This window comes from Apis mellifera, linkage group LG1 (genome assembly GCF_003254395.2).
Source record: "Apis mellifera strain DH4 linkage group LG1, Amel_HAv3.1, whole genome shotgun sequence".
Taxonomy (NCBI): Eukaryota; Metazoa; Arthropoda; class Insecta; order Hymenoptera; family Apidae; genus Apis; species Apis mellifera.
The window spans coordinates 20,451,853-20,477,728 of record NC_037638.1 but is presented as its reverse complement, the minus strand read 5'-3'; the positions used below and the strand labels follow the sequence as shown (position 1 = coordinate 20,477,728).

The window sequence follows — 25,876 nt, the reverse complement described above, 5'->3', positions numbered from 1 at the left end:
CATTAGCCTTTGCAACTTTGTAAGAATAAATTTATTGTTAGTTTTATCTATAGGTTCTTTCTCGCGAATAATCGGTCAGCGACCGGAAAAATCTTAATTTTCCATCCAGATTAATGGAGAATAAATAATAATAGAGCTCGCGTGTCGTGTATCTCGAGGCTGAGATCCATTGTCGTTGATTTCGTCATCATCGACCAAATATTCCACCCACGAATTTTCTTTTCTCGCGTCTTCATCTTATCGGCCGATAACATTTTTTCAGTGGACGATAATGACCGCGATAAATAAATATTGTCCTCGAATCCGTAGATAATAGATCGAATCGAATTCGCGACTCTCTTTTGGAATTTCCCTTTCCGAAAATCTTACCGATATAAGTAATAAAGAAATATCGATGATGGAAACGATAATTTTTGAAACTGATTTAATTAATTGCCTTCGTTCCCTCGTCATCTCTGGCACTTAGATAATTTCGATAATTAAAATTCGATTTAATTATCTTCCAAATAAAAAGTTGGAATTAAAAAACATATCGAGAGGATTTACATTCAGATTCGAGAATTTGCGATAAGGATAATTTCTGGCGGCGATTATCATGGAACGAAGAATCGAAAAACATTCATCGTTCGAGATACTTAAACAAATACGCGTTAAAGAACAAGCATATTTCTGAGATAGGAGATCGATCAATCGGAATATTTGTATCGATACGTGAAACCATTATCGAGTTTTGTAAATAGTATCGATATTATTATAATTCGCTCGTGGAAATATACTATAGGTACACTATACGAATGAACAATAATAAATGAAATCTGTAATAAAAGAAAAGAACGAATCGTGTAATATCTTCTTTTTTGAAAACGGCTGTTGTATCTGCATGTATTATTGTAGCTGCATCAATATTTCCAGTGTGAATAATTATCGCGCAATTAAACCATTAGCGTGGCAAAGAATATATATATATATAAGAGAGAGAGAAAGAAAATGAATTATATAATGTTTCAAAAGAATATACCTACATTCGAAATATTATTACGATGTTTATTTAGTAAACAAAAAGCGTGGAACATCAATATTATTATTAAATATATAACTCCGTGTAATTGAGTTTGCATCATCGTATTTTTTTTTTTTTTTTAAATGATTTCAATAACGTTAAAATGGAGAAGGTAGCGACGTCTGTTCAAAGCGAATGAATTAATATGACAGAGAAACGAGTTGAATTCCGGCAGTCGCGCGCCGGCACTCGGGTGAAGAGGATAGCTTTTGCGTCCACTGCGATTATCGATTCGATATATTTCATATTTTCCTCACTAAATTTTTTTCATTCTATGATATATACATTTTTATATAAATATTTTCTTAAAATAAAATTTAATTAATATATCTGATAAATATTTCCTTTAACAAGGAATATTGGAATGTTTGTATTATTTTTTTTCTTAGCTTTTTATGGAAAGAGAATTTAAATAAAAAAAATCACTTATCGCGATATTCCTACTTTTCCCATTATTTAATTTAATTTTAATCAATATCATCCCAATCTCGAGATTTTAGAAATCAATTTAATTTAAATTAACACAAATTTTGAACGAACGTCCAATCGCGTTATCCTGATATTCTTCCTTTATTCTTATCAATCATTTTCATAAACATCGAAATCACTATCGTCTTTTCTCTTTTTTTATGTAAAACAAATTAACGTCAAAAATTTAATTTACATGCTTCATCTCGTTTTAATTTTTTTCTCCCAATTTTTATTAAAAAAATCATTATCAAAAAGTTATATAAACAAACGTAACAAAAAAGAAGTGCAAAACTTATGTTATCGATTAATAATTGTATTTAATATACTCTGATATAATGTGTTTAATGTCGATCGCGATAAATTTTATGTATTGATTGATTTACTTCGACCGATTAATTTTTGTATTCGTTCCATATAATCTCAATAAATGCGACAAAACGTCATAATTATTCCCTGCAAATCTGTTGCAACATAGTATTCGTTAAATATTTGCATTGCTGGACCTTTTCGCACGCGTGTAATATGCCACGTGTCCATAGCGGAGTACGACCAGATTTGCTATTGATTTTCTGGGCGGATGCTGGGGTTGCAAAACAAGAGGGTAGATTTTTTTTCTAACTGCCGTTTCCAGTCGATATAATCTCCGAGATACGCGTTCAAATATAACAAACAGCTCGAAACAAAAAGAAAAATACGATATGTTAGATACGGAAAAGTGTAGATATGAAAAATAAAATATAATTGTGCCACGTGAGAAATAGAAATATATCATCGATTTTGTGATCATCGAAGACAAACGATGATGGACGAGCAAAGATGTTGGATAAACGAGCACGATGTTTTTATTCTTTTTTCTCTAGTTATGTCCATTATAGTATTTTTTTTTTTTCATTTTTATATATTTATTTAGCTATTTTATATTTATTTAACAAACGATGAAAAATTCCACATTATTGTTGAAAGTAAACAATTCATTTTCTCGTTCGATTAAGAAACTTCGATAAAATTATAAATCTTTATAATATTGCTTATCGTTTCTCGTGTTGGAATTTATCAGCACTTATCGAAATTAGAGACTGAACCTTCCTCAAGAAAATTTAAAAGTGCCCTTAGATCTATCAGAGTCTTCTGACTACTTGAAATTTACTACGCAGTTGGATTAACTCTATATCTCAGTATAAGAGAATACACATTTTGATATAAAATTAAATACGAGGAAAAGATTCGAATTCTCATTCGAATCCTTCCACAAAACGAATTCGTGGGAACTCATTAATATCGATATTTTCATACATTCGAAATCTCGTTTACTTTACACGATTAAGTTTTTCTCAGATCCGCATAAATATGAAATAGATACAAAATTCGTAGATGATAACATAGGCAGAAGAAAAATTTCCACTGATTAAACAATGATCTACGAAACAATCGATCAAGCAAAAACAACATCGAATTAATTATTGCAAACAGGATGCGAATTGTGTCGAATTGCTGCAATTTACTCCATCTTGACCTTCTTTTCTTTTTTATTAGTAAAAACCTATTCTTATAAAACTTTTGAAATTGGTAACACAAAGTTCGCTTATGCAAATTAATCAAGCGACTTATAGAAACGATAAATACGTAAATGATGTAAATGATGAAAATGTACGTAAACGAGCAATTTTATACCATTGTGGAACATTTATATTTCTAATCAGACAGATGCACACGCGATATTGCTATTAGAAATATATAAAGGTCGATGCAAACGTCGTGACGTCGTTACCATTTTACAGTAGTAGTAGCAATGCACGATTTGTCAGGTGTGACATTGCAATACTGAAATGCGCGTGGATTTTATCTATAATAATATAAAATTATCGAAACTCTTGGAAAATTATATCGTTGCGACATCGTAAGTATCGTCTATTCTTCATCGAATTGTAAAGATATAACACTGCGGAATCAGCCAATGTTCAACCCTCTTATAATTCCATGTATTCCGTGTTCGACACGCGAATTACCAACGATTCTTAAAAATCTTTTTCTCTCTCTCTCTCTCTCTCATATATGTCTTTTCCCAAAATCCCAAAATCATTTTTTCCAAAATTTATTACACGATATCAACCGACGTTTTCGATCGTAACGAAAACTCGATGAAAGATTAATCGGGAGATAGTTGGATCGATTTGGAATTGTATTAATTAAATTTAGAAAATCATTCATCGAGACCCCCGACTGTTATCCAGAGAACAGAGTTTAAGAACCGGCGCGGCAGATGATTTGGCGGGGGGGAACGCGGAATGGAAAGTGAAACGCGTGGGCGCGTAAGCGCGGCGCCCGGCCGTTTCAACCCCCTGATTGGCCGGATCGATGGTCGATCGAGCGACCTTGACACGATCGCGACTCGTCGCAGGGTCGAGGACTCACGCGTTTACGGTCGTTGCATTTTCAGCCGGAGAAGGAGGCTGGTAGCCGGTGGTCGCTGGAGGGAGAATCGAGTAAACGTGCGAGAGTAGAACGAATCGACGAAGCTCGTTCGCAGGAAGGGAGAGAGGTCGACAGTCGAGGTTTATCGAACGGAGCGTGTCCGTGGGAGCGAACGAGGCGAGAGTGAGGGACAGACAGAGAGGGAGCGAGAAATGGCCCCCACCCACGGCCAGGAGGAAATAGAGGGGCGCTATAAAGAGTATGCCTATAGCCCTGTACCAGCGAGTTCCACTTCAGCGGTGTACGACTCAACCACCCTTGCAAAATATCCCGTCGACATTGGTGCTGGCTCACCCAAATATCGTACCTACGGTGTCTACGAGAAGTGTCGCGTCGCAGAGATGACGGAGAAGGGCTCGACGCTGCTTCAATACGTGGCCGCTGCAGCGGGTAAGTTTCAACCCTTTTACCCTTCCGCTTCGTTCCGCCCGTTCGATCGGGGATGTTACGTTCGCGAGCGATGCGGCTGGTACGCGATCCGCGTCGCCCGGCGCATCCAGTGCATCCGCTGCGCGATTCTCGCGTGACAGGCCGAGTTTGGTGAACCCAGAGGCCGCGTGCCAGGCCATCTTTTCGGTTGGCAAGCTTTCCATTTTGTCGTGACGCTGCGGTAGCATCGCGTTCTTCGAGATCGTTGAATCCTATTCCGGAACACGGTCGATAATAGAATAAGACGCCAGTTTATAAATATTACCGAGTTTTACATCGACAACGGATACGGATAGACGGACGATTCAATTTGAACATTTTTGTTCTTTTTAGCGATAGACAATTCGGCGCTTATCCGGTTGGAGTAAAGATACTTGTAATTTATCGAGTTACGATATGAGCAAATTCGGACGTTAAAAGCAAATCGGTGGTACGATCGATAGCGGAGGAATTTAGCGAGTTTTCGTCTTAATGAAGAATTGGAATTTTGAATCGGATGAAATTTTCCAGTTAAATTATATATAAAATTTACGTTCTAATTTCTTGGAAAATGAGAGAATAAGTATGGAATAAGTAGAGAAGAACGCGAATCGTAATGTATTCGTTCGTTGAATTAAAATATAATAATTGTAATGGGAAAAATTTCTTGATAAATGAAAATAAAAAAGATTTATATCGATTTATATCGTAATTAATTAATCTTAGCAACAATTGATAATATTTGTTTGCTAGATACGGATTAGATAATTGTAACGACTTCGAGTAATTGAAATCTATAAGAATGTTATATTTTATTAAAAATGTATCTAATCAATCAATTGATCCATTTTTCAAGCAATGAATACAATGTTTCGAAACTCTTTATTGTCATTAAAGTAGAAAAATAAAAAATACTTCGTCGAATTATTTAATTTTACAATGAAATAATGACGGAGTCAGATTTCTTTATGACGGACAAGAACGTCTTTTTGAATTATCACAATTTCTATCGTTAATCGCGTAGGAAGACATAAGATGAAAAGAGAAGATTAATTTAAGAAATTGAAATAACGAAACCGGATAATAACGCGCAGCTTCTCAAGTTTGTTCCTTAAATGTTATACAACTTGACATTAAACGAACGAATTAAATTCTAATTGATTTATCAAGACATATCATAACATGTCATGCAACGTTGTGACTATCTGTGATTACGCGTGATTACACGTGTAAAAAAGTACGACAATACGATATTTCGATTATCCTATATATTGGTTCGAATCCATGAACTTTTTACTTTGCCTTTACAGAAAATTTTGTTACAAACGAAACTATACGAGTATAGAATATATTTTTTTTTTCCGTGCGTTTTTTCGACAAATTTGTAACAAACAGAGATGTTACAAATAGCGAGTGGATTGAGAAAAATTCATAAAATTTTTTGCATTTATTGCAAATGAAAGAAAAATTTGTTAACTATGCAATTTCATAGGATTCTAGCATATAAAAGTAGTAACATAAATAATGCAAATACGAATTATATATAAAACATAAATTGAATATATAATTATAAACCGCAAATCTCAAGCGTATGTATACACAGCAGACTTGATCGGATGCCACTGATTAATTCGTCGCGCATTAATTATTCGTAACAATTACACAATATCAATTCGAGATCGAGGAAATAACATTATAATCGGCTTTTGACTATGAACTTTTAACTCTGTCTAAACTAACTATACTGCATTATTCAGGAATCGAGATTTATGAGATTCGCATCGTTAATAATATCGCGTAACACGTTTATTAATAATTTAATATTTAATATTAAATCTTCATTGGCATAATAATAAAAGGAGCATGCAATGCATTTCATCATTTCAGCTATTTTAGGCATCTTCGTAGCGAATATCAATTCATAGTTTACCTTTTAATTAACTCGTAGATTAACTCACATAAGATTTGAATACAGACATTGAGACCGTCAAATAACGTTGATGATGTCTAGATCGAGATCTTCAAATATATAATAATGATGAATCGATGGAAAATCGGAGTATGAAATGAAAGTAATCAATTAATCAATTTAGCCATCTGCTAAATTTCTTCGAGGCAAATCATGCATTTTTTTATTTTTTACTTTTCAAATAATGAATTATCATTTTTACGTCATTTTTTAGTTAACGTTTAATTAACGAATAGTAATATTTCAAAGTTATAATCAAATTTGTATTATAAAATATCATTACTTTACAAACTTTGAGTCATTTTCAAATTCTAGATACTACTTTCAGATTTTAATTAATTCCACTCCATTTCCATTCCTAATCTTTCTTAAAGTCTTAAAAACTCTGACATTTTTTCATTTTTTATTATTTCTTCTTAAATTTGCGAATACACCATATTTATTCGATTCCATATTTTACAATTTCAAAATAAATTTCTTCTATGAAACTGAACCAATGATTCGCGCTTCCTGTGTCCATTACGGATTTATTGCTGCTATACGTATAAATGGACAAATTTCATTGCTTCGTGACGTAAATGAGATTACATTGATCATGATGGAAAATTGGCATCATCGATCAAATCGTCTGCGACACATATCTGCTAAATTTCAGACGTTTTCGTGAAATTCATCTCGTTTTTTCGTAATCCATTGACAATAATTTAATAGAATAGAATCTTTGCCGAATTATTTTCTATGATGAGATTGCATACACGGTCTCATTAAATTATATTTTATATACAAGTAATTTTTTCAAACACGATTGATCTGAAAATAATCGTTTTCGACTTTCTCACTTTTTTCCTCTTCTTTCGCGCTTGAAATCGAAGAATTCCATCCATCTATTCTCGTTACAAAAACTCGTGCACGCAACTCGATGGGGGATACACGCCAATTGTCAAAACTAATTATTAGCTTCTCATGATCCAACTATAACTCGATATCTACTATCTATGGTATTCTCGATATTTCTATAAGCTAGTTATACAAACTATCCAATTATTTCAATTATACTAATAAATGTAATACTGTTAATACATTTCTAGATTCGAGAGAAAAATTCGCGACAATCTCGAAAGTATTTTCCGCAAATGGATACTAGTAAAAGTAACTTTCTCTCTCAACGAGTTTCCATTAAAATAATTCTTGAGATCGACTCTCTAGAAATTTTCACTCTCAAATGTATCTGTATCCTGAACCACATACGCGAGAAAACTATTCGACGATGATTCTGCGCGAGAAAAACGAAAATAGCGAATGAAAGACTTTGAATAGCGATGCACGAGGGTTAAGAAAGAAAATTGGCGCGCCAAAAATAACGTGGTTTATCTTTAACGTGACTCGATCGGTGACAAGATCGAATCGCGTGACGCTAAATGAAAGAGATGAAACGAGAATGAAGAGGAGAAAAGTAGAAGAAATGGACGAAACTATCGATTCGTAGATCGATTCGCGAAATGTGCGATTCGAATCACGTCTCTAATTTGAATCGATTCATTTTTTCAAAGGGACGAATACGTATAAGATGCGATTCGGTTTGATTCGAGTGCGATAGGATTTTGAACGTTTAAAGCGATTAAAGAACGAGGGTGAAACTTTTGCTGCATTCTCGAAAAACGAATTAAATTAATTTTCTCGATAAAATTAAGTTTCTTGACGAAATTACTGATGAACGATAATAAAGGACTCGAATGAAGCGTTTTACATCAACTTTGTTCACGAAATTCGATTCGGATATCAAGGAAGACAAGTTGTTAGAAATTTTCTAACGCTTCGAATCAATTTCAATTGGAAAAGTTCTATCTTCCTAGCTGAAATTGTTGATGATCTATTCTATAATGGAATAACAGTGTTTCGAATAAATTTTAAAAAGTCGAAACTGTTTTCGTGAATTTTAAAATTTCCAATAATTCAACATTCATAAATATAATATATAAGTCTATAATATAAATATATATGTTAAAAATTTTCTATTTCTTTAAATGTTTGATATAAATGTTTAATGCTTTTTTCCCAAAGTCGTACATTAAAATTGATTATTAAAGTTTACATATAGAAGAAAAACATGTTCTTAAAGAATCGGAAATGAGAAAGAAATCACTTAAAACTCCTTTTTATCTCTTTGATGGAACTACTGTATACTTGGTGAAAATGTTAGCAAAAAGTAATTTTAAATGTAATCCACTATTTTCAATCAAAGTTAGAATTTACGTAATTTCAACAAGTCTTTCGTTTAAATTACTAGTAAAAAGAGATAGAAAGTTTAGAGTCATGCAATTTATTTTGCGGTTCCGTATAACGAATGATCGAATTATCTCTACAACGTGGCTAATAAGGATGTAATTTGTTCCGATTTTCATGTTCATCGGCCGAGATTCAATTCAAACGTACACCGGATGCAAATCGTTTAATATTCGCCATGTTCAAAGACACGAATCTCTCTTTGCATTATTGCTCGTACGTTAATATCTTCCACACGATTCTTTTTATATCCTCCTTTCAAACATATCCTTCTTTGTCGATCGTTCAATCGATATAAAATTCGCCTCTTTTCATAAGGATTTACTTTGTTACTTATGTAACAAGATCAAATATTGCGAATATCTAAGAAAAACTCCAATAATTTCACGATAAATAATAAATCTTCGAATTTTATCTTTAAATTCTAGTAGAAAACTTTGCTATTGAAAATCGATTCAACTCTTGACAAACGATCATTTTCTCCACCTAAATCATTCCCTTTTAACATCACCTCATTTGTTCGACTCTTATGCACAAGTATATACGAAAGTCCTTATCGATTGATATCAATGTAGAAAGAAAACACATGGATTTATTATCGAGTACTTTACATGTTCAATATTGTATCATCGTAAATATAACATATGTTTTATCGTTTCTTTTTCGAAACTTTTCTTTTACAAAAAGAAAATGATTATTTCATTCACGTATCCTCTCACTCGCGATATTGAATCGACGAATTATAAATATTACGTTTCTACTCTCTTTTCATTTATATATACATATATATATTTTTATTTCCCGCATGTCGACAAGGATTCCAAAGAGGAGGAAGAAAATTCGAAAAAGTCAAAAAGTCTTTCTCGTGGTTCGATACGAACCGACTTAATTTTCAACCAATTTTCTGCGCTCATCTCGAACAAACGAAACGTGTGTCCTTCGTTTCGACGAAGCCGTAAAAATTTCGTTTCGTCATCAGCACGAAGACAAGTGATCGTAAAAAATAATTTTTACACGATTCGTACGCGATGAATCGTACGCATTCCATCGTGTTACGTTCTTGCAAATTCACCTGGTTGCCTCCAAGTTTCCACGAGGAGGAATCGGACGTTCGATAGCGAACGGATCATCCGATTACGTCAACAAAGTTTCATTGTGATGGAGGAATTTCTTTTTTCGTCCCTTGCTTTTATCTTATCCACTGAGAATTTTATATAACGGATTTCAAGATAATTACCGATTATCGCTAGATTACTCGGTAGTGCGAAACTGAAAAAAACTGAAAAATCGAAATGAAAAAAAATCGAATAGATATTTGCGATTTGTTTAACCGCTCGATCGATTTCAAAAGATCGATGTCAAAAGAATACACAGCGACGATTCGTTGAAATTGATGACATTGTCAATTGGTTCGACAATGACGTAATTACAGGTGCCATAGATAGCGATCTGGTTACCTGTTTGCTTGCGTAACCATTCAACGAAATAAATACAATTCCACTCATTAGTACATAGTTTCTTAATTTACTCTTGTTAGAGTAATCCAAAATGTAGAACATTTAGATATCGTACCTAACTTACGTTGGGGGGAAAGAATTTAATATCGATTGTTTCAGTGTGAAAATAAATTAATTTAATAATGCCGTATTCGTTTTATTGTTAAACCGTTCTATTGTTATATAGAAAGTTGTAAAATAAAAATATTTTTTATATTTTTCGAGATGCTTGCCGAGAATATATTTGTATTAATAATTACATTAAACTTAGATGATGCTATCTCGCAATCGAAATTTGGTTGGTAAATCATTTACTGACACGTGTATTTATTTCGTGAGTAGATATAACAAACGTGAGCGATTTAATATATAATTTTGTCTTACGTCTAACTTAATCTACATTGACGTTTATAACTTCAACGGGTAAAATATTTTCTAAACATAGAATACCATTCCGATAATAAAAATAAATTCGTTATAAACAATGGTATAAAAATTACTTGAAATTATTTACGATTTACGAGATTAAAAATTAATATAATTATTCTACCGATTCGATAAATAAATAATTTATGACATCATTTTTAAATAACCAGACGTAATATCGATGATATTGGCCAAAATAATTTCACACAAATTAATGCTTTAAATTCATCTGTTCGCGAAGTATCGAAATTTCAATTCGGAAAGATTAAATTTCAATTTGAAAAGTTTGGCAATTTTCATCCAAGTTTACGAAATTAACTTCGATTCTTCGTTAAATCGTCGGAAAAATTTTTCAAAATTTTATCAGAATATTCAAATTTGTAAACAGAGGAAATAATCTTCAATCGATGGAATCGTTCGAGGGTTTGAGGGAAATGTAAAAATTCCAAAGTTCACAACGATAAACGATCTCGAAAAGATCATAGATTTTTTAGACTTTATCGCCAAATCTTAAGTACTAAATGAAGTTCCACTGCTTTTAACTTTGATTATTTTCAAATCTTGGATTGATCGAGCATTTAATATCTCGATGTATTTGATCGGAACAAGCATCGATTATTTTGATTTACCTTCGAACGTTTCGATCGTACGCGAGTATACGTACTGTCATTTCGGCTAGAGTCGTATGTTTTCCATGCCACACTTGTAGAACCATTCAATGCCAATTACCCATTCAACGTGACGAGTTTTACTCGACCGCATAGCGTCGGATTAAGTAACAGCCTATTGTGCCACGAGGAATCGAACAATGTCGCATTAAAAATGTATATTTTTCGTTGTTGTTAAACATTCGAGTACGAATGTTCCAAGATCACGAATGTTTACGATACATTGAGAAAACAAGTGGACAAAATGGCGCCACGAATATTTTCTCGACCACGGAAATTAAATTTTCTTTTTTTCACGATAGCACGATGGATAAACGATTCTCGTTTCGCGATTAATGTCGAAATTGTGATCGAATTAATTTCGTAACGATCGTTGTTTGCATAATAATTCTTCTCGTCTCGTCGGCCGTGTAATTAATTTATCATCGGGATTAAAGTGCTCCGATAATACACGAAAATATCGTGCATAATTCGGATAAGTCGATGATCTTCGAACTTGTGCAAAATTTCTGGGAAAAATTATAGGGATGATTTTGAGATGAAATGAAAAGAAAGAAAAAAATTGATAACGGAGAAATCTGTAGTCTTAGTAATCTGGCTAAGATATTTTTTTAGATTGCTTCATACCGATCCGGAAAAAAAATTTACGATAACTATACTTCTGTTTGTCGTGATTCTCTTTTATTATCTTCAATTGATAACACGATAAAAACTAAAACTACTAACCGCAAGTAGTTTTCCCTTGGTCTTCGATCTTCGACAAAAATCACGATTGATCTTGAAACTTATCGATCGCCTATCTTTTATCGTACAAAAATAAAAAAATGTTGTCTTTCTTCGTTGGATAGAAAAATTATGAATATATATATATATATATCTTTTTTCATAAACTTGTAAATTCTTATCTGGCCGAATGTCGATTAAGGTGAAAATCAAGAAAAGGTCATTCGCAGAAGATTAGATAATAATTGGCAAAAAGTTTACGATGTCGAACGAGGTCGTTATCGAGCTGTATTACGTATACTTTCATCCGATCGAGCCTCCACAATTAAAAATATTTATGTTTTATCTTACTTTGAAAGATGAAAATGAATTAAATAAAAATACGAAACAAACAAGAATGCGAGAAAAGATAAATAGAGGGGGGAAAAAATGGAAATGATAATAAGTTTAAAGAATGATAATAGAACGATAGTACGATAAACCTATTACAATAATTTCATGTTTTGCGTTTTAATCCAATTCGATAAAAAAACCGAGCCCGCATGGAACCACCCACCAAATGACGTTTTTTTTTAACGATATCGAATCGAGAAAACAATACGCTTTGAATATTTCTGGTATCACGATATATAATTAAAGTCACTTGGAAATTTCTACGTTCTACATTTTATAATTTAAATCCCACGTATTCTTCGTTTGTTAATTTATTTTAAGCATTTTTCTGAATAAAAGTGTTCCATTTCATCGCGACTAATGGTATTGGCCGACTTCGATCCTTGTCCATAAGTCTTTCTCATTTTTTATCCGTCCATTATCGAGTTTTTTAATTAAAAATATTCGTAACTACTTCTCTATTCCAGGAAATGGCTAATAAGTCTTACAAGTTTCCTGTTTTTCCACTATCATTTTTTTAATATCCTCTCTAACTGTGATTATTATTATCACCCGATTCTTGTTTTCTTAGTTCGTTAAATAATATTTAACATTCATGAATCGCAAAAATTGCAAAAATGACGAGTCACACGGATTCAATCGTGCATAGAACCTAAGTTACGTAGTTGTTAGAAATTGGTAATGTTTTGGGCCAAAGGGATTCGCATCGCGTTCCATTTCCTGTGATATAATGGAAACGACAGGTTTTAAATCATTGACTCGATTTACTCGTTTTATTGACTCAATTGTCCATCATCGGTTCAATGATTCGTCGACAAACATACCTATCGACGAATTGCTCGCAGTGGCAATTATTCGTAGTGTTATCGATCGCAATATTTTACACATAAATTTCAATGATTGTTTACTATCGTCATCGATTAAGAATAATAATAATAATTATAATAAACAGAGGAACAGAATTAGAAATTGAAAATTAAACTTAAGTCGTAGAAAAATGAATGGAGAACCGTATGAAAGCAGATCAAAGATATTGTGATTGATGTATTACTTGCGCAATTTACCACGATCGATAGTTTATAAACATGTTTTATCTCGATGTGTAAAATCTATCAAAGAAACGGTAAAAAAAGAAAAAAATCCATGAATCGGCAATTCGACGATAAGAAGTTTTTCAGAATAGCGATGAGACCAAAATATTCGAATATCGTTTCCACTATCGGTATAAATTTATTTTATTTTTCCACGGTGATTAAACTGAAAAATTCCATACGAATTATCTATTTGCAATTAGTACACCTAAGACGATTCGTCTGTCAGGTATATATCCTCGATATTTTTAGTTAAGTTGCGAAAGAAAACAGTTACTTGGTTAAGTGGATTGAAACAACACGTGTAAAGACTTGGTGATGCAACCGTTCTCAAGTTCGTGAAAATTCTTATCGACTTACGAAATTATCAATATTCAAAAAAACCACAAACTTCGTTTTTTTTTTTTTCTCTCTAAAAAAAAACTTAGTCGATAACTTTCACCGTGTCTATTTTCCATTTTCGCTTTCCAATTATTTTTATTTGTATTTAACGATAATCATTGGTACGATTCGAAATCTTTTACTTGACCGGGACAAGGATCTCTAAACCTAATCGTTATATAAAGATTATACATATAATATAATATCATAATATATATCGTAATACAACGATGCAATTTGTAATTCTCTCTTAAAAGCTGCACAATCGATAGATCGTGAACAAATAACTATTGTTTCTCTATTGGTAACAACCGATAAAGGCCTTTTTGTTTGTCAAAATAAAAAATGGCAAAGAATGGTAAAAAGTGTCTCTTATGAATCGCGGATATTATTGCATTTTTCTAATTAATAATAAAAAATCGTAAAATCCACCCATTTGAGATTTACGTGTGTCACAATTCAAATGATTCATTCATTGCGATTAGGGACATCAATAAGAAAGAAAAATGATAAAAATTTTCAAGTGATTTACTATAATCTGAAGTATTGCACGAAGGTATGTTTACGGAGGCACTAACATATCTATGAACGGATATCTGGATCGATATCTGTCCATGTTTGTCAAAGTGAAAATTTATTGCGTAGAAACGAACAAAAGATTTACGATATTAACCGGTTGTCACATATTTTGTACATACAGAAATCATCATTTCTGGCAAGTTTATCAGCTAAAAAAAATTGAGGTTAAAAGGAAACATGATAGCGCGAGTTGCAACGATTAAGAGGAAACGAACCGATAGCAAGGATTATTTTTTCCGTTTTTTTCGCCTTTTTCTTTTTCTTTTCTTTTTTTTTAATCACAAGTTTTTCTTTCTTTATTCTATAACGACAATCGAACGATTCGATAAAATATCTTCTAATAAAGTTATAATACTTCTAACTTCTCTCTTCGTATGTCTGCAACATTAATAATCATAGAAAATGATGTGAATAATTGGCGGCTAATTAGCGAGACATCTGCACAAATCAAATAATAGATAATTCCAAACTGGTTGAAACGATCTTTTTTATTTTGATAGAATCAAAGATAAATATAATCGAAGAAATTTTAATCTTAAAACAATCGAATCGAAATTATATCTGCCAAAATATAACGAGATTTATATCGATTCGTTTAGAATAATCAAATCTATTAAAATAATTTTTTCTTTAGTAAATTTACTTTAGTGAATAAAATATAATAGATATATTAATAATTAGATAATTTTTTTCCATCTATTTCTAACAAAATATCGTTTTGATTTTTTTTCTAATTAAAATGAATCAATTGATGGAAATTATTATCTTTTCACAAAAAAAAAAATATTGCCAACTTTCAATAGAAACAAATTTATCTTTTTAATTTTTTATTTTTATTTATCGTCGAAATTAATAACGCAAAATATAAGGGAAAAATCTGAAACTTCCAATCTCATCATTCTCTCATTATTAAAAATAATAATTAATTTTTTTTAACCATGTAAATTAACAATGAAATATTTTTTGCGCGGTGATCAATGATTTGCCGAAAAGAATCGCACCGATTTTCATTTCCCGCACACGCGATCGAATGATATAAGACCGATTTCGCGATGATTACGTAAAGTCATTGCATTGCTCTCGAATGCAATGTAACCTATCATTTGACTTTAAAATTTGATTTTAATCATACCGAATCCCTTCCTTTTTCATTTGCAAGCGTGACACGAGAGTTTCATCTTCGAACAACGTCGCCTCGAAATTCCAACAATATTCGTATGAACTTGAAAAACGAAAATCTATCGTGTTGGCTGACGTGTTTTTCCTTTAAAATATGATGACTAGCTTAATTTCCATTTCCATTCCTTAAATTCGAATGTAATCGTGAATAGTCCTATCCATCGGTGTAATATAGTCTAATTTTTTATTGCAATCTTTTCTTTTCTTTTCTTTTTTTTTTCTTAAATACAATGAAACTTTGTTGTAAATAAATACAAGGACGAGAAGAAATTTATAGAAATTCATATTCATACGAGAGAATTTTACCAAACATTTTCTCTAAAACTTCAATTGCTGATAAGTTGGTTCCCTCATTTTGTAGAATTAATTATTAAAAAAATTTTGTTCGTATAACGATATTTTATTAAATAAATTCTATATTATGGAAAATTTATGATGTGACGTTCTATGACGTTCTGACATTGAATATCCATTCAATTTACAATAGCGTGACTATCTCTAGACTATCTCCAGTTTCAATAAGATTTTTGTTACCTTGGATACATATTATTGCTTCGTCAACAATGTTCTTTGCAACATAATCGGCCACTCCTGTTTAATCGCAATAGCGAAATCATTGCTTTATCCGATAGATAAGACTATTTAAAACGATTTATATACTTCTATGTATGAATATAATTCCTGTTAAAAAAAGGGTATAGTTAACATAATCATTTCAATTTTATCTTATCAATTTCTTCTGTTCACAAGAACAATTATCCGTTGAATATTTCATCGAACGAACCTAGGTACGTAGATATTCTTTGATCGGTTACACAGCCGATCTCGGTGATCTCGATAATTTCAATTTCCTCGGGAAATCGAAATACCCTCATCTCCATATCGACGGATGCACCGAGATCCTTGAACGCTTTGTCTTTGAAATTGAGAATCAAATTGCAAAACCGAGAGATTCATTCGTGGATATGTCCTTGATTCTTGTTTCAGTGAAAAAGGAAGAAGAAAAACGAAACTGCCGCGTCGTCATTTGGTTAGTAACGACGCTCTTTATAATTATTTAGTATTTTGAATGAAAATTTTGGGAAAAAATTTATTTCGCTCGCGATTTTGAATAGAAATTTTTAGAAATAGGATTTACGATATGTCCAAAAAATGCATTCACAAATCCAATTACGATACAAAGACGGAAATTGCATTATTGCTCGAAGATTAAATTATAACAAATTATTTTATTATAAAATATTTTTCTAAAATAAAAAAAAGAAAAAACAAAGAAGTTTAACGAAGTAAAATTATGATTTGTATTTCCTGTTATACTCGTATTTACTTTGTCTACAAGTGAATTCGATATTAAATCTCAGTCAAGCAAAAAGAGAAGAAAGAAGTAAACTTGAAATTCCGATAATAGGTAAGTTCAAACATCCTAATTGCATTTGTAAACGTAATGGACACTATAGTTTAAACCGATTGTGAGCTGTACATAGTTAGGTCTACTGTTTCTTTAAACACCTTTGAACATACTTAACGTAATCAAACATTCCCGATCAATGTTATCCTCGATGATATCATCTTCACGACGAGGATAGAAAATCAGCCGTAAATTGCAGCTGTATTCGCGATTCACCTTTTCCTTATCACCTTTAATCCATCTTTAATCACTCGTTGCACAATGAGAGGGGGATTCGATCTTCCGTTCGAAAGATCGAACTTCCATCATTGCATGTATCGAGCGCATAAGAAAAAGAAAGGAGAAAAAAGTAATAAAAGAAATTGAAAAAATGTACGAAAATGTGAAGATGAATTGATGATAAGGAGGAGTAAAACAAATGGATCCGAAATTAAAGTCTCGTTATCTTTATCTTCTTTTAATCTTTTAATCCATCATCGTCCTCTTTCTTTCGCAAAAGATTGCGAGACAAACTTGCTTCCAAGCTTGTTGTTCTTAAATATATACATCTTACACAAAAGACACAAATGTACGAATTCAATAATTTACGAGAAGATTATTACCCTTAAAACGTGAAATGAACTAGAAGATTCATCGAGATGAAGATTTTTGAGATTTTTGATTATAATAATATTTATATCAGCGTAACGCTTCAATTTCACTATGAAATATTATTTTTTCATTACAACTAGAAATAAAAGAAAAACAAAAATAAACATTCTATATCATTAGATCGAAGAGAAAATTTGTATTAAATTCTGGCATATTAAGATATTCGATAAATGATCGACAGTCACATTTGTTCGACGATTATCGGCCTATATTAATTACATAATGTATCAATGAAGAAGGCGATAAGCAATTTGAGCTCGATCGAGATGGAAAAATTCTTCGATTACGTTTTATCTGTCGCTCGAACCATTGTCCACGCATTTTTCGATCGCGTTATCATCGGCAAATTATTCCACAACCTCGACGAAAACCTCCTACAACGAAAGACTATTTTATCGATTCGAACCGGCGCGAACAAACGGACCGAAATAGATTTAACTTCTTCTGCTCTTTCTATCATCTCTCGTCTCTTTCTCCCTCGTAAAAAATCTATTCGAAGCGCTGGTTGGATACCGGTTATGCGGATGACGAAGATCGGGGAAACTCGGAGGAACGTGATCAATTCGCGAGCAGATCGCGAATTCAAACTAACCGTGACTATCTCGCACGCGGAAAATTTGTACTCGAAGGGGATCGTCGTTCGTTATCGTGTATCCTCCTCGAGTTCTATTTTCGATTCAGCGTAAAACGAGGCTAATCGGGCGCCGATATCACGCTTCTAACACGTAATATCACGGAATATGGAAGGTTAATGGTAATAATATATTGGTATTCGTCATTTCAGCAAACCTTTGTTGCGTGTCAGCCGGTGCTATGTTAGGATGGACCAGTTCCGTGATACCTCTTTTAAAGGACGAAGAAGCTGTCAATAATGGGTACAATCCTCTGGGTAGGATAATCGACAACGAGGAAGATTCATGGATTTCCTCGTTGGTTTCCATAGGAGCGATAATAGGAAGTTTCGTGGCTGGATATTTGGCTGAAAGGTACTATTATTTTATTCAAAATCACGCGTCTTATTTACTATTGTCTTTTCGAGTTGATCGCAACTCTTTGAAAATTTCCAATAAAAATTCCTCTTCTTATAATTTATTTCAAATCATTCATCGAATCCGACTTAATCACGCCATTTGGCAATATTTCACAGATATGGTAGAAAGATGACACTGCTGTCAGCCGTAGTACCTTTCCTGATCGGTTGGGTTTTAATCGCAACAGCCAAAGTCGTGATCCAATTGTGCGTGGCCCGAGTGATCCTCGGTTTCGCCTTAGCGTTCGCCTTCACGGTCGTTCCCATGTATTGCGGTGAAATCGCCGAGGTAAACGTCGTTTCTTCGATTCATTCCGATCGAGTCCTTGGTCGTAACACGGTTAATTAACATTCAAACTTTGTAATCGAACAGATATCCGTGAGAGGGGCTCTGGGATCTTTCCTGCAGTTGTTCGTCACCATCGGTCTCTTGTATTCGTATTCTATCGGCCCCTACGTGTCTTATCTGGTATTCTGCATAGTCTGCGCCATTGTACCTGTCGTGTTCGTCGGCTGTTTCATCATGATGCCCGAATCGCCGTATCAATTGCTCAAGATCGGCAAAAAACAAGAGGCGCTCGAGTCTTTGGCTAAATTGCGAAGCAAGACCATCGCCAGCGTGCAAAAGGAAGCAGATGAAATGCAGGTACGTACAATGATAGATTAACGGAGAAAATAATAATACAATTGAAAATATCTACTTGTTCAACTTGTTCGATTCTATTTCCGCACGGTCCTCCGTTTATTTCCGTGCATTTTCGAGGTCAGAATAATTTCCGTTCAAACGCGTTAGAGAAGAGAAGAGGGAGGGGAGCTAGAATAGATCGAGAGGGAAGTTGATCCGTCAAAAGCACGTGTTTCGACCTTATTAACGTGGAAGAGCATCGTCACGCCGTCGAGACGAGATTGAATTAGGTCACGATATCGAACGGGAAAACGATTCAACTTTTTAAGAATGACCATTAAAAACGATCGAATTGAGATAAATCGATGACGAAATCAATACCGAATATTAATATAATCTAGCGGGGAAAGTATGTGATATAAGAAATAGATGAGAAATAATAATTATCACGCTGCACATAGTGTGCATATATATTAGAACGATTTCTCGTAAAAACGCATAAACGTAAAGGGAATTCTTCGCGGTATCCGTGGAAAGGAGAATTTTAGGAAAAATTAGGGAGAAAAGTGACGAGTGGCGGGATAAGAGCGATCGGTTTGCAAAGTGTCGGCGAGAGGCGCAATATCGTATCGGCGTTCGGGTCACGTTCGCTGAACGAGGCCGGGGGTAAGGTCGTTCCTTGATCCGCCAATGGTAACGGCGTTCCTCCAACGTGCCTCTACACGCTATTGAATCGCGTTGTCGGGTGACTAACTCGTCACGTGTTCCCGCGTCTCGAGTATCACGCGTAAATACACACGCGATCTTCCGCTTTTCGTGGCCAATCTAATTAAAAATTCAACGGATCGCTCGTTATTTTTTCAATTTTCTTTTCGTTTTCCATCTAGCATAAAACTAAGATCCATTTATAAATCGTTTTGAATATGCATCGATCGCTAAGAGTCAAGGATCTATGTACGATTTTTATGGTCATCGGTGTTATCGAAATACTTTTATCGTATTTTTTATATCGATTAAAATTCTATTTTCATGAATTATTAGTAATAGAATTAAATTTTCTCCAATGTGTTTCTTTCTTAAACTACGCTTTGATCCAATTATTATATAATAATAATAATAATAATATATTTATTTGTACAGGCTTCCATCGACGAGGCGTTCAAAAACGAGGCGAAATTGTCGGATTTATGGAAAGTGAAAGCAAATTTGAAAGCTTTGGTGTTTACGTGTGTTCTCGTCGCCTTCCAACAAGCCAGTGGTATCAACGTGGTCCTCTTTAATATGGGAACTATCTTCACAGCTGCAAAATCATCGTTAAATAGCTCGGTGGCAACTATAATCGTCGGTACAGTTCAAGTAATTACTTCCGGAATCACGCCATTGGTCGTCGACAGACTTGGCAGAAAAATACTGCTTATTTTCTCCGGCGTTGGCGAGATCGTCTCCCTGGTAAGCGATTCTTCCAATTTCCTTCTCATTTATCTAATTAATTAGATTTACATGTTGCGAAAGCGACGCAATGATATTGTAGGATATCGCCATTATTACGATTATATAATATCTTCTTTCGTTACGAGAAGGTAGATATCTAAAAAACACAAAGATATTTTTTTTCTCTCTACAGCGTGGAAACATAACTTGTTACGCTTTTTTAAATTACTCTATCGAGATTTATTCGATGAACTGGAAGGCGAGACACGTGGACTCGATTTCTTGCTGTATCAATAATTTAAACGCGTAAAAATAAAATCAAATTAACGAAATCTTGTATTTTCTTCGATGTCGAAACGATATTTTGTAAATTCGCTTTTTACGCTTGGAAACATCAAATAATGACGGTAAATTATTCAGCAATTCGTTCAAGTATAAGAAACGTAGTCGATTTCTGATAACTGTAAACTGTAACAAATATGCTAATACTTGGTTACAGTTTCGTTTCTTGTCCTATTTCCATTACGGAGTTTCATCATCGTAAAAATATATTTCGTCAATTGTAAAATTTTTCGAAAAGAGTTACGTGATCGAGTTACGTGATTCATATTATTCTAGGTATTTCACAAATACCTGTAGCGAATTATTCGACTTGCACACTACTGCATACCACTGCATAGTACCGCATATGCGTGGGTGAGGCAAGGTTTAAGGCCATCCTTCAAAGCGTTTTGAGACCGATGCTTAATCGATTTCTCGAATTAAAAGTTGCACTGAAAGTCGGCCTCGTAACTTTCAATAAACAGATAAAAAAATAGATTTATTTATTCTTTTTTTTTTATTTTCGAAATAAGCAAATATTTTTCTTTCAAAGAAGAAGATCATAAAAAAAGAGATGGTATTTCTTCAAGACGAAAAATTATCAAGTGTCAAACCGTTATCCTTCTATGATCTCTCATCAGAGATGCTACGTACAATATTTATTTTCCATCTCGATGACAAGTTCGATTGTTTCCACGCTGGATTGACAGTTCTGTTGAAATTCCATTATCGTCTCATTTATTATCGTCGATACGAACAGCTAGATCGTATCTATGCTATGTATGTATCATAATCATTGCAATTTCACGTTCGATTTGCCATCGAGAGACGTCAATAAACCTCGTCAATAGATCTCGCAACGATTTCTCGCCGCATAACGGACCGAATGCGCTTCTTCGCGGCCTTGATCCACTGTCCATCGCGTACGTTTCGCAGGTATTGCAAAATAGTGGCAACAAATCGATCGCGGCCTTGTACCGCCTATTCAAATCGATTTATGTAACCTCGCGATCGTGTACTCCTGATGCACACCGCATTCCACCGGTGCAACACGAACACGCGTCGGAATCGCGTCGAGGTCGTTCGCTCCCGACCTTCGTCTTTCTCTTTCTCGCCCACTGTTCCAACGAACCATCTTTCTGTCCATCGATCTTTAACAATTTTTTAAATTAAAAAATAATTTTCTCGTAAAAAGTTTCTCAAATTTTGTCCTTTAAGTTTTTACAAGTCTTCAATTTTCTTTTTTTACCAAATATAATTATTTACAAATGTAAATTCTTGTTCGCATTCTCTTATGAATTATCCATGATTCTTAAATTTTTTAAAATCTCGAGTGAATTATTTACGAGACAAGGCAATTTCTGTTACTTTACTATTACTTTACTGTAGGCAGCTCGATTAACTCTTAACCGTTTAATTATTGCCGCCTATTCCAACGAAATGAAACTGTCAACTAAATTATTCTTCCCAAGTCCGATTCTTTATTCTTCGCTTGAAGTAATCTCCGTGAACCGTGTTTATAAGAAAATTTCAGTAAACAGGAAAAGACGTGGAAATCGTCGGATGACTTCACGAGTTTGGAATTATGAGGCCGATTAATTATCCGTAGATTGTTGCACCGATCATGCGGTCGCAGTCAATGTCAATGTCTCATCGCATATACCAAGGATCGATGGTTGTGATTCGTGCGAGTTGTGACGCTGTTGTCTAAATTTCATAACGACGAGGCCGATGAGGCGGCGAGGAGGCAACGAAGGCGGAAAAAACAATAAGGAAACGAAGTGGATCGGGAGCGGTGACGAGTTGTGCCCAAGAATGCTTGGAATGCGGTTAATTACCGGTAGCGTTAATTTTGTAATTCATCGATCGATCGATAGCGTCGTTCAATCGCGATTATATTTTTTCTTTCGCTCCTCGCAGACGCGTTAATTGCCGTATAACGATATAGACTTGCAGAAACTCGTGGCGAGTTATTAATCACGTATATAAAACCAACGCAATCAACAAGCGTTATTTTTAACGAATAATTAAACTTTTATCCATTATTTATTAGAAACTACGATTCTAATCTCTACGATTCTTTCTCTTTTATTTTTAGGCCGCATTGGGTATCTACCTTTACCTGGATGAACAAAAAGCAGATGTGGAGAGTATAAGATTTCTGCCTATTCTGTCGTTGGTCATCTTTATCGCGACGTATTGCGTAGGCTGGGGTCCTCTTCCATGGACCGTGATGGGCGAGATGTTCGCATCGAACGTGAAATCAAAGGCTTCCGGGATCACAGTGTCTATATGCTGGTTGGTCTCCTTCTTCATCACCAAATTCGCCAACGACTTGCAAGACAAATTTGGCAGTTACACGCTTTTCTGGTTGTTCGCCGTGTTTTGCGTAGCTAGCGTAATATTCACGATATTGGTATTACCCGAGACGAAGGGAAAGAGCTTGCAACAAATCCAGAACGAGTTGAGCGGAATCCATCATTCCGAGATACCCGAGTTTGGCGACATAAGCAAACATTGAAAACAGTATTATGATTTCAGGTTTTGCGAGGACGATTTTATTCTTGATCGCGTAAAAACAGATATACATCCGTCGAACCTTTTCTTCCTCTTCCTATTTCTATTTCTATTCCTGTTCTACATATACACAAACGCGTCTTTAATACTGCCAAAGACCATGGATCGTGATTCCAGATTGATCCTCTTCATCTCGTGCGATTGTGCGACGAGTTAGACACTACGCGTATTTCTTTTTTTTATCGTTAGAGACGAGTTGAATCGACGTCGCTCGCGAATTTTTACGTATACGAGTATATGTACGTGATAAGACGTAAGAGGTGCGTTCGATGTAACACGATTTCTAATCGTTTGTTTTAAAGCAAACGAGAGGAACGCGACAGAATTGGGCGAGTATCTAGTTTGATTCTATTATAGTCTGGTCTCAAGCAATAAGTATAAATCAGACACGAGGGATGTCGTTGAGGGATCGAGTCAAGTTTCAAACACCGTTCTCTTTGTTAAACAGATGCAACAACTATCGAACGATACTCGATGATTTTATCGTCTGTCCCGTTTCTCCCCACGTACGCCTAACAAAACTTGCTTAACGTATTTATTTCCTGACAAACCTTAGCCGTTCAACGTACGTACGTATCGTTTCCTTTTTACGTAAGATTACAAGCGATCCTCCGCATCCCAAGTATGATAATATTTAATAATTTAACGCCGTATTAGATATGTATAATATATGTATATTTGAGTTCCATTGCACCGATCATGAAACAATCGCACCATGTATATTCCGATTCGATCGTCGGTGAATCCCGTCTATTTGCGAAAGAATCGTGAGAAAAATTGCAAAAAAAAAGAAGGTTTTAAATCATTGTTCTTCGATCTTGACAGAAAATTATACAATTCTAGAATGAGCAATTTGCACGCGGAAATTCTACGAACACGATTTTTATCCGAGACGAGCGGTGCACATGTTAGACATTTTCTTAGACATACAGTCTAAGAGAGAAAAAAAAAAAAAAAAAAAAGAAAGAAAAAAAGGAAGAAAAAAATCGCAATTGGAATTTTTCAAATTAAAAACATCAAACTATTGATGTGAAGATCTTTCTGTGATCGAGATGCGTTAATCGCGTTTAGGGACGATTTAGGGAGATTAATTAGAGACAAGTTAGAGTTAGTTTGATCGACATCGAAAATAGAGCACATTTCAATTTTGCTTGCGATTGTTTCAAGATTCGCAAAGATTCGCGTCCCATTTTGTTTTTTGCCGTTTTTATCTTCGTTTTATAATAATTACAAGTAGATAGATATATAATTACAACGATTCTATGGAAAATATGCGGAAGCTTTTTGGAATTATTACTTCGTATCTTTCTTATCTTTTTCTTTTAAGAAAAATGCATAATTCTCATGGCCAAGAAACAAGAAGACGCGAGTCTCCGCAACGCTGTAATTTCTTGAAATTATAGTATTCCGCGATTCGCTCGAAACATGACATGATTTTGTCATCCGTGAAAAATCGGGGATCGAGCGAAATCGATGGCGCGTTTTAATTATCGATATACACACTTTATTTTATTTCTTTGTTTCTTTTCTCTAATAGCGTAGAGATTATTCTTTTTAAGTATTTCACTTCTTTCTTCAACGAGCTTTCCTTTCGAGCTATTTCGCGAGAATTCGTCATGTTAGGTTTAAACGTCACTTTCTTAAGCATAATGTTCATTAATGTTAACCGTAAACCGCGAATTTCATCGATAGAGAGAACAAATCGATTCTACTTTAATCACGCGTGTCCGTTTCATTTCTTATTTAAACGAACCACCAACGATTGTACTTATTTCCATCCTAATTTATCATAGATCGTATCGGATTATTTTTTACGACTAGAAAACGATGAAGAATATAAATTTCCTTTGAAGTAATACTTTTTCGCGCGACACGCGTATGTGTGCAACATTTTCTTTTTTTTTTTTTTTCTTTCCCCTTAATTATTACTAACGACAATTGTATTTCGTTTGCATTTACGCGATAGCCTTAGAGAGAATGTGCCAAATGTACTGTAGTAACACGATCGCCGTAACACGTTAACACGTTGACTACCAATTACGAGTATACTCGTAGTAAAATATATTTAATTGGCATGATAATTACGATGATATAGGTAATCAACGTGTTAACATATCCTAGAAGATAGACGAAACATGAACATCGATGAATTTGAATTGAGTTGAATTCTCACAGATGCGAAGAAAATTGATTACGGCTAACACGATACGTGTATAAAAAATGAAAAGGAAGAA

General features: G+C 34.0%; 1 protein-coding gene across 1 annotated transcript; it reads left to right on the top strand.

Annotated features, from left to right (window-relative positions):
- The first annotated feature begins 3,968 nt into the window (after positions 1 to 3,968).
- LOC413575 (facilitated trehalose transporter Tret1) lies at positions 3,969 to 25,863 on the top strand. The gene is made up of 6 exons (XM_006571296.3): positions 3,969 to 4,393; positions 18,443 to 18,644; positions 18,806 to 18,977; positions 19,062 to 19,334; positions 20,454 to 20,762; positions 23,164 to 25,863. Exons 1-6 carry the CDS (start codon positions 4,156 to 4,158, stop codon positions 23,584 to 23,586), a joined length of 1,617 nt encoding a protein of 538 aa, XP_006571359.2. The 5' UTR covers positions 3,969 to 4,155; the 3' UTR covers positions 23,587 to 25,863.
- Positions 25,864 to 25,876: the final 13 nt, after the last annotated feature.

Coding starts and splice junctions, on each gene's coding strand:
- LOC413575 (XM_006571296.3), top strand. CDS start 4,156: ATGGCCCCCACCCACGGCCAGGAGGAAATAGAGGGGCGCTATAAAGAG. Junction 19,335..20,453: donor AGGAAGCAGATGAAATGCAG/GTACGTACAATG, acceptor TTATTTGTACAG/GCTTCCATCGACGAGGCGTT. Junction 20,763..23,163: donor TTGGCGAGATCGTCTCCCTG/GTAAGCGATTCT, acceptor TTTTATTTTTAG/GCCGCATTGGGTATCTACCT.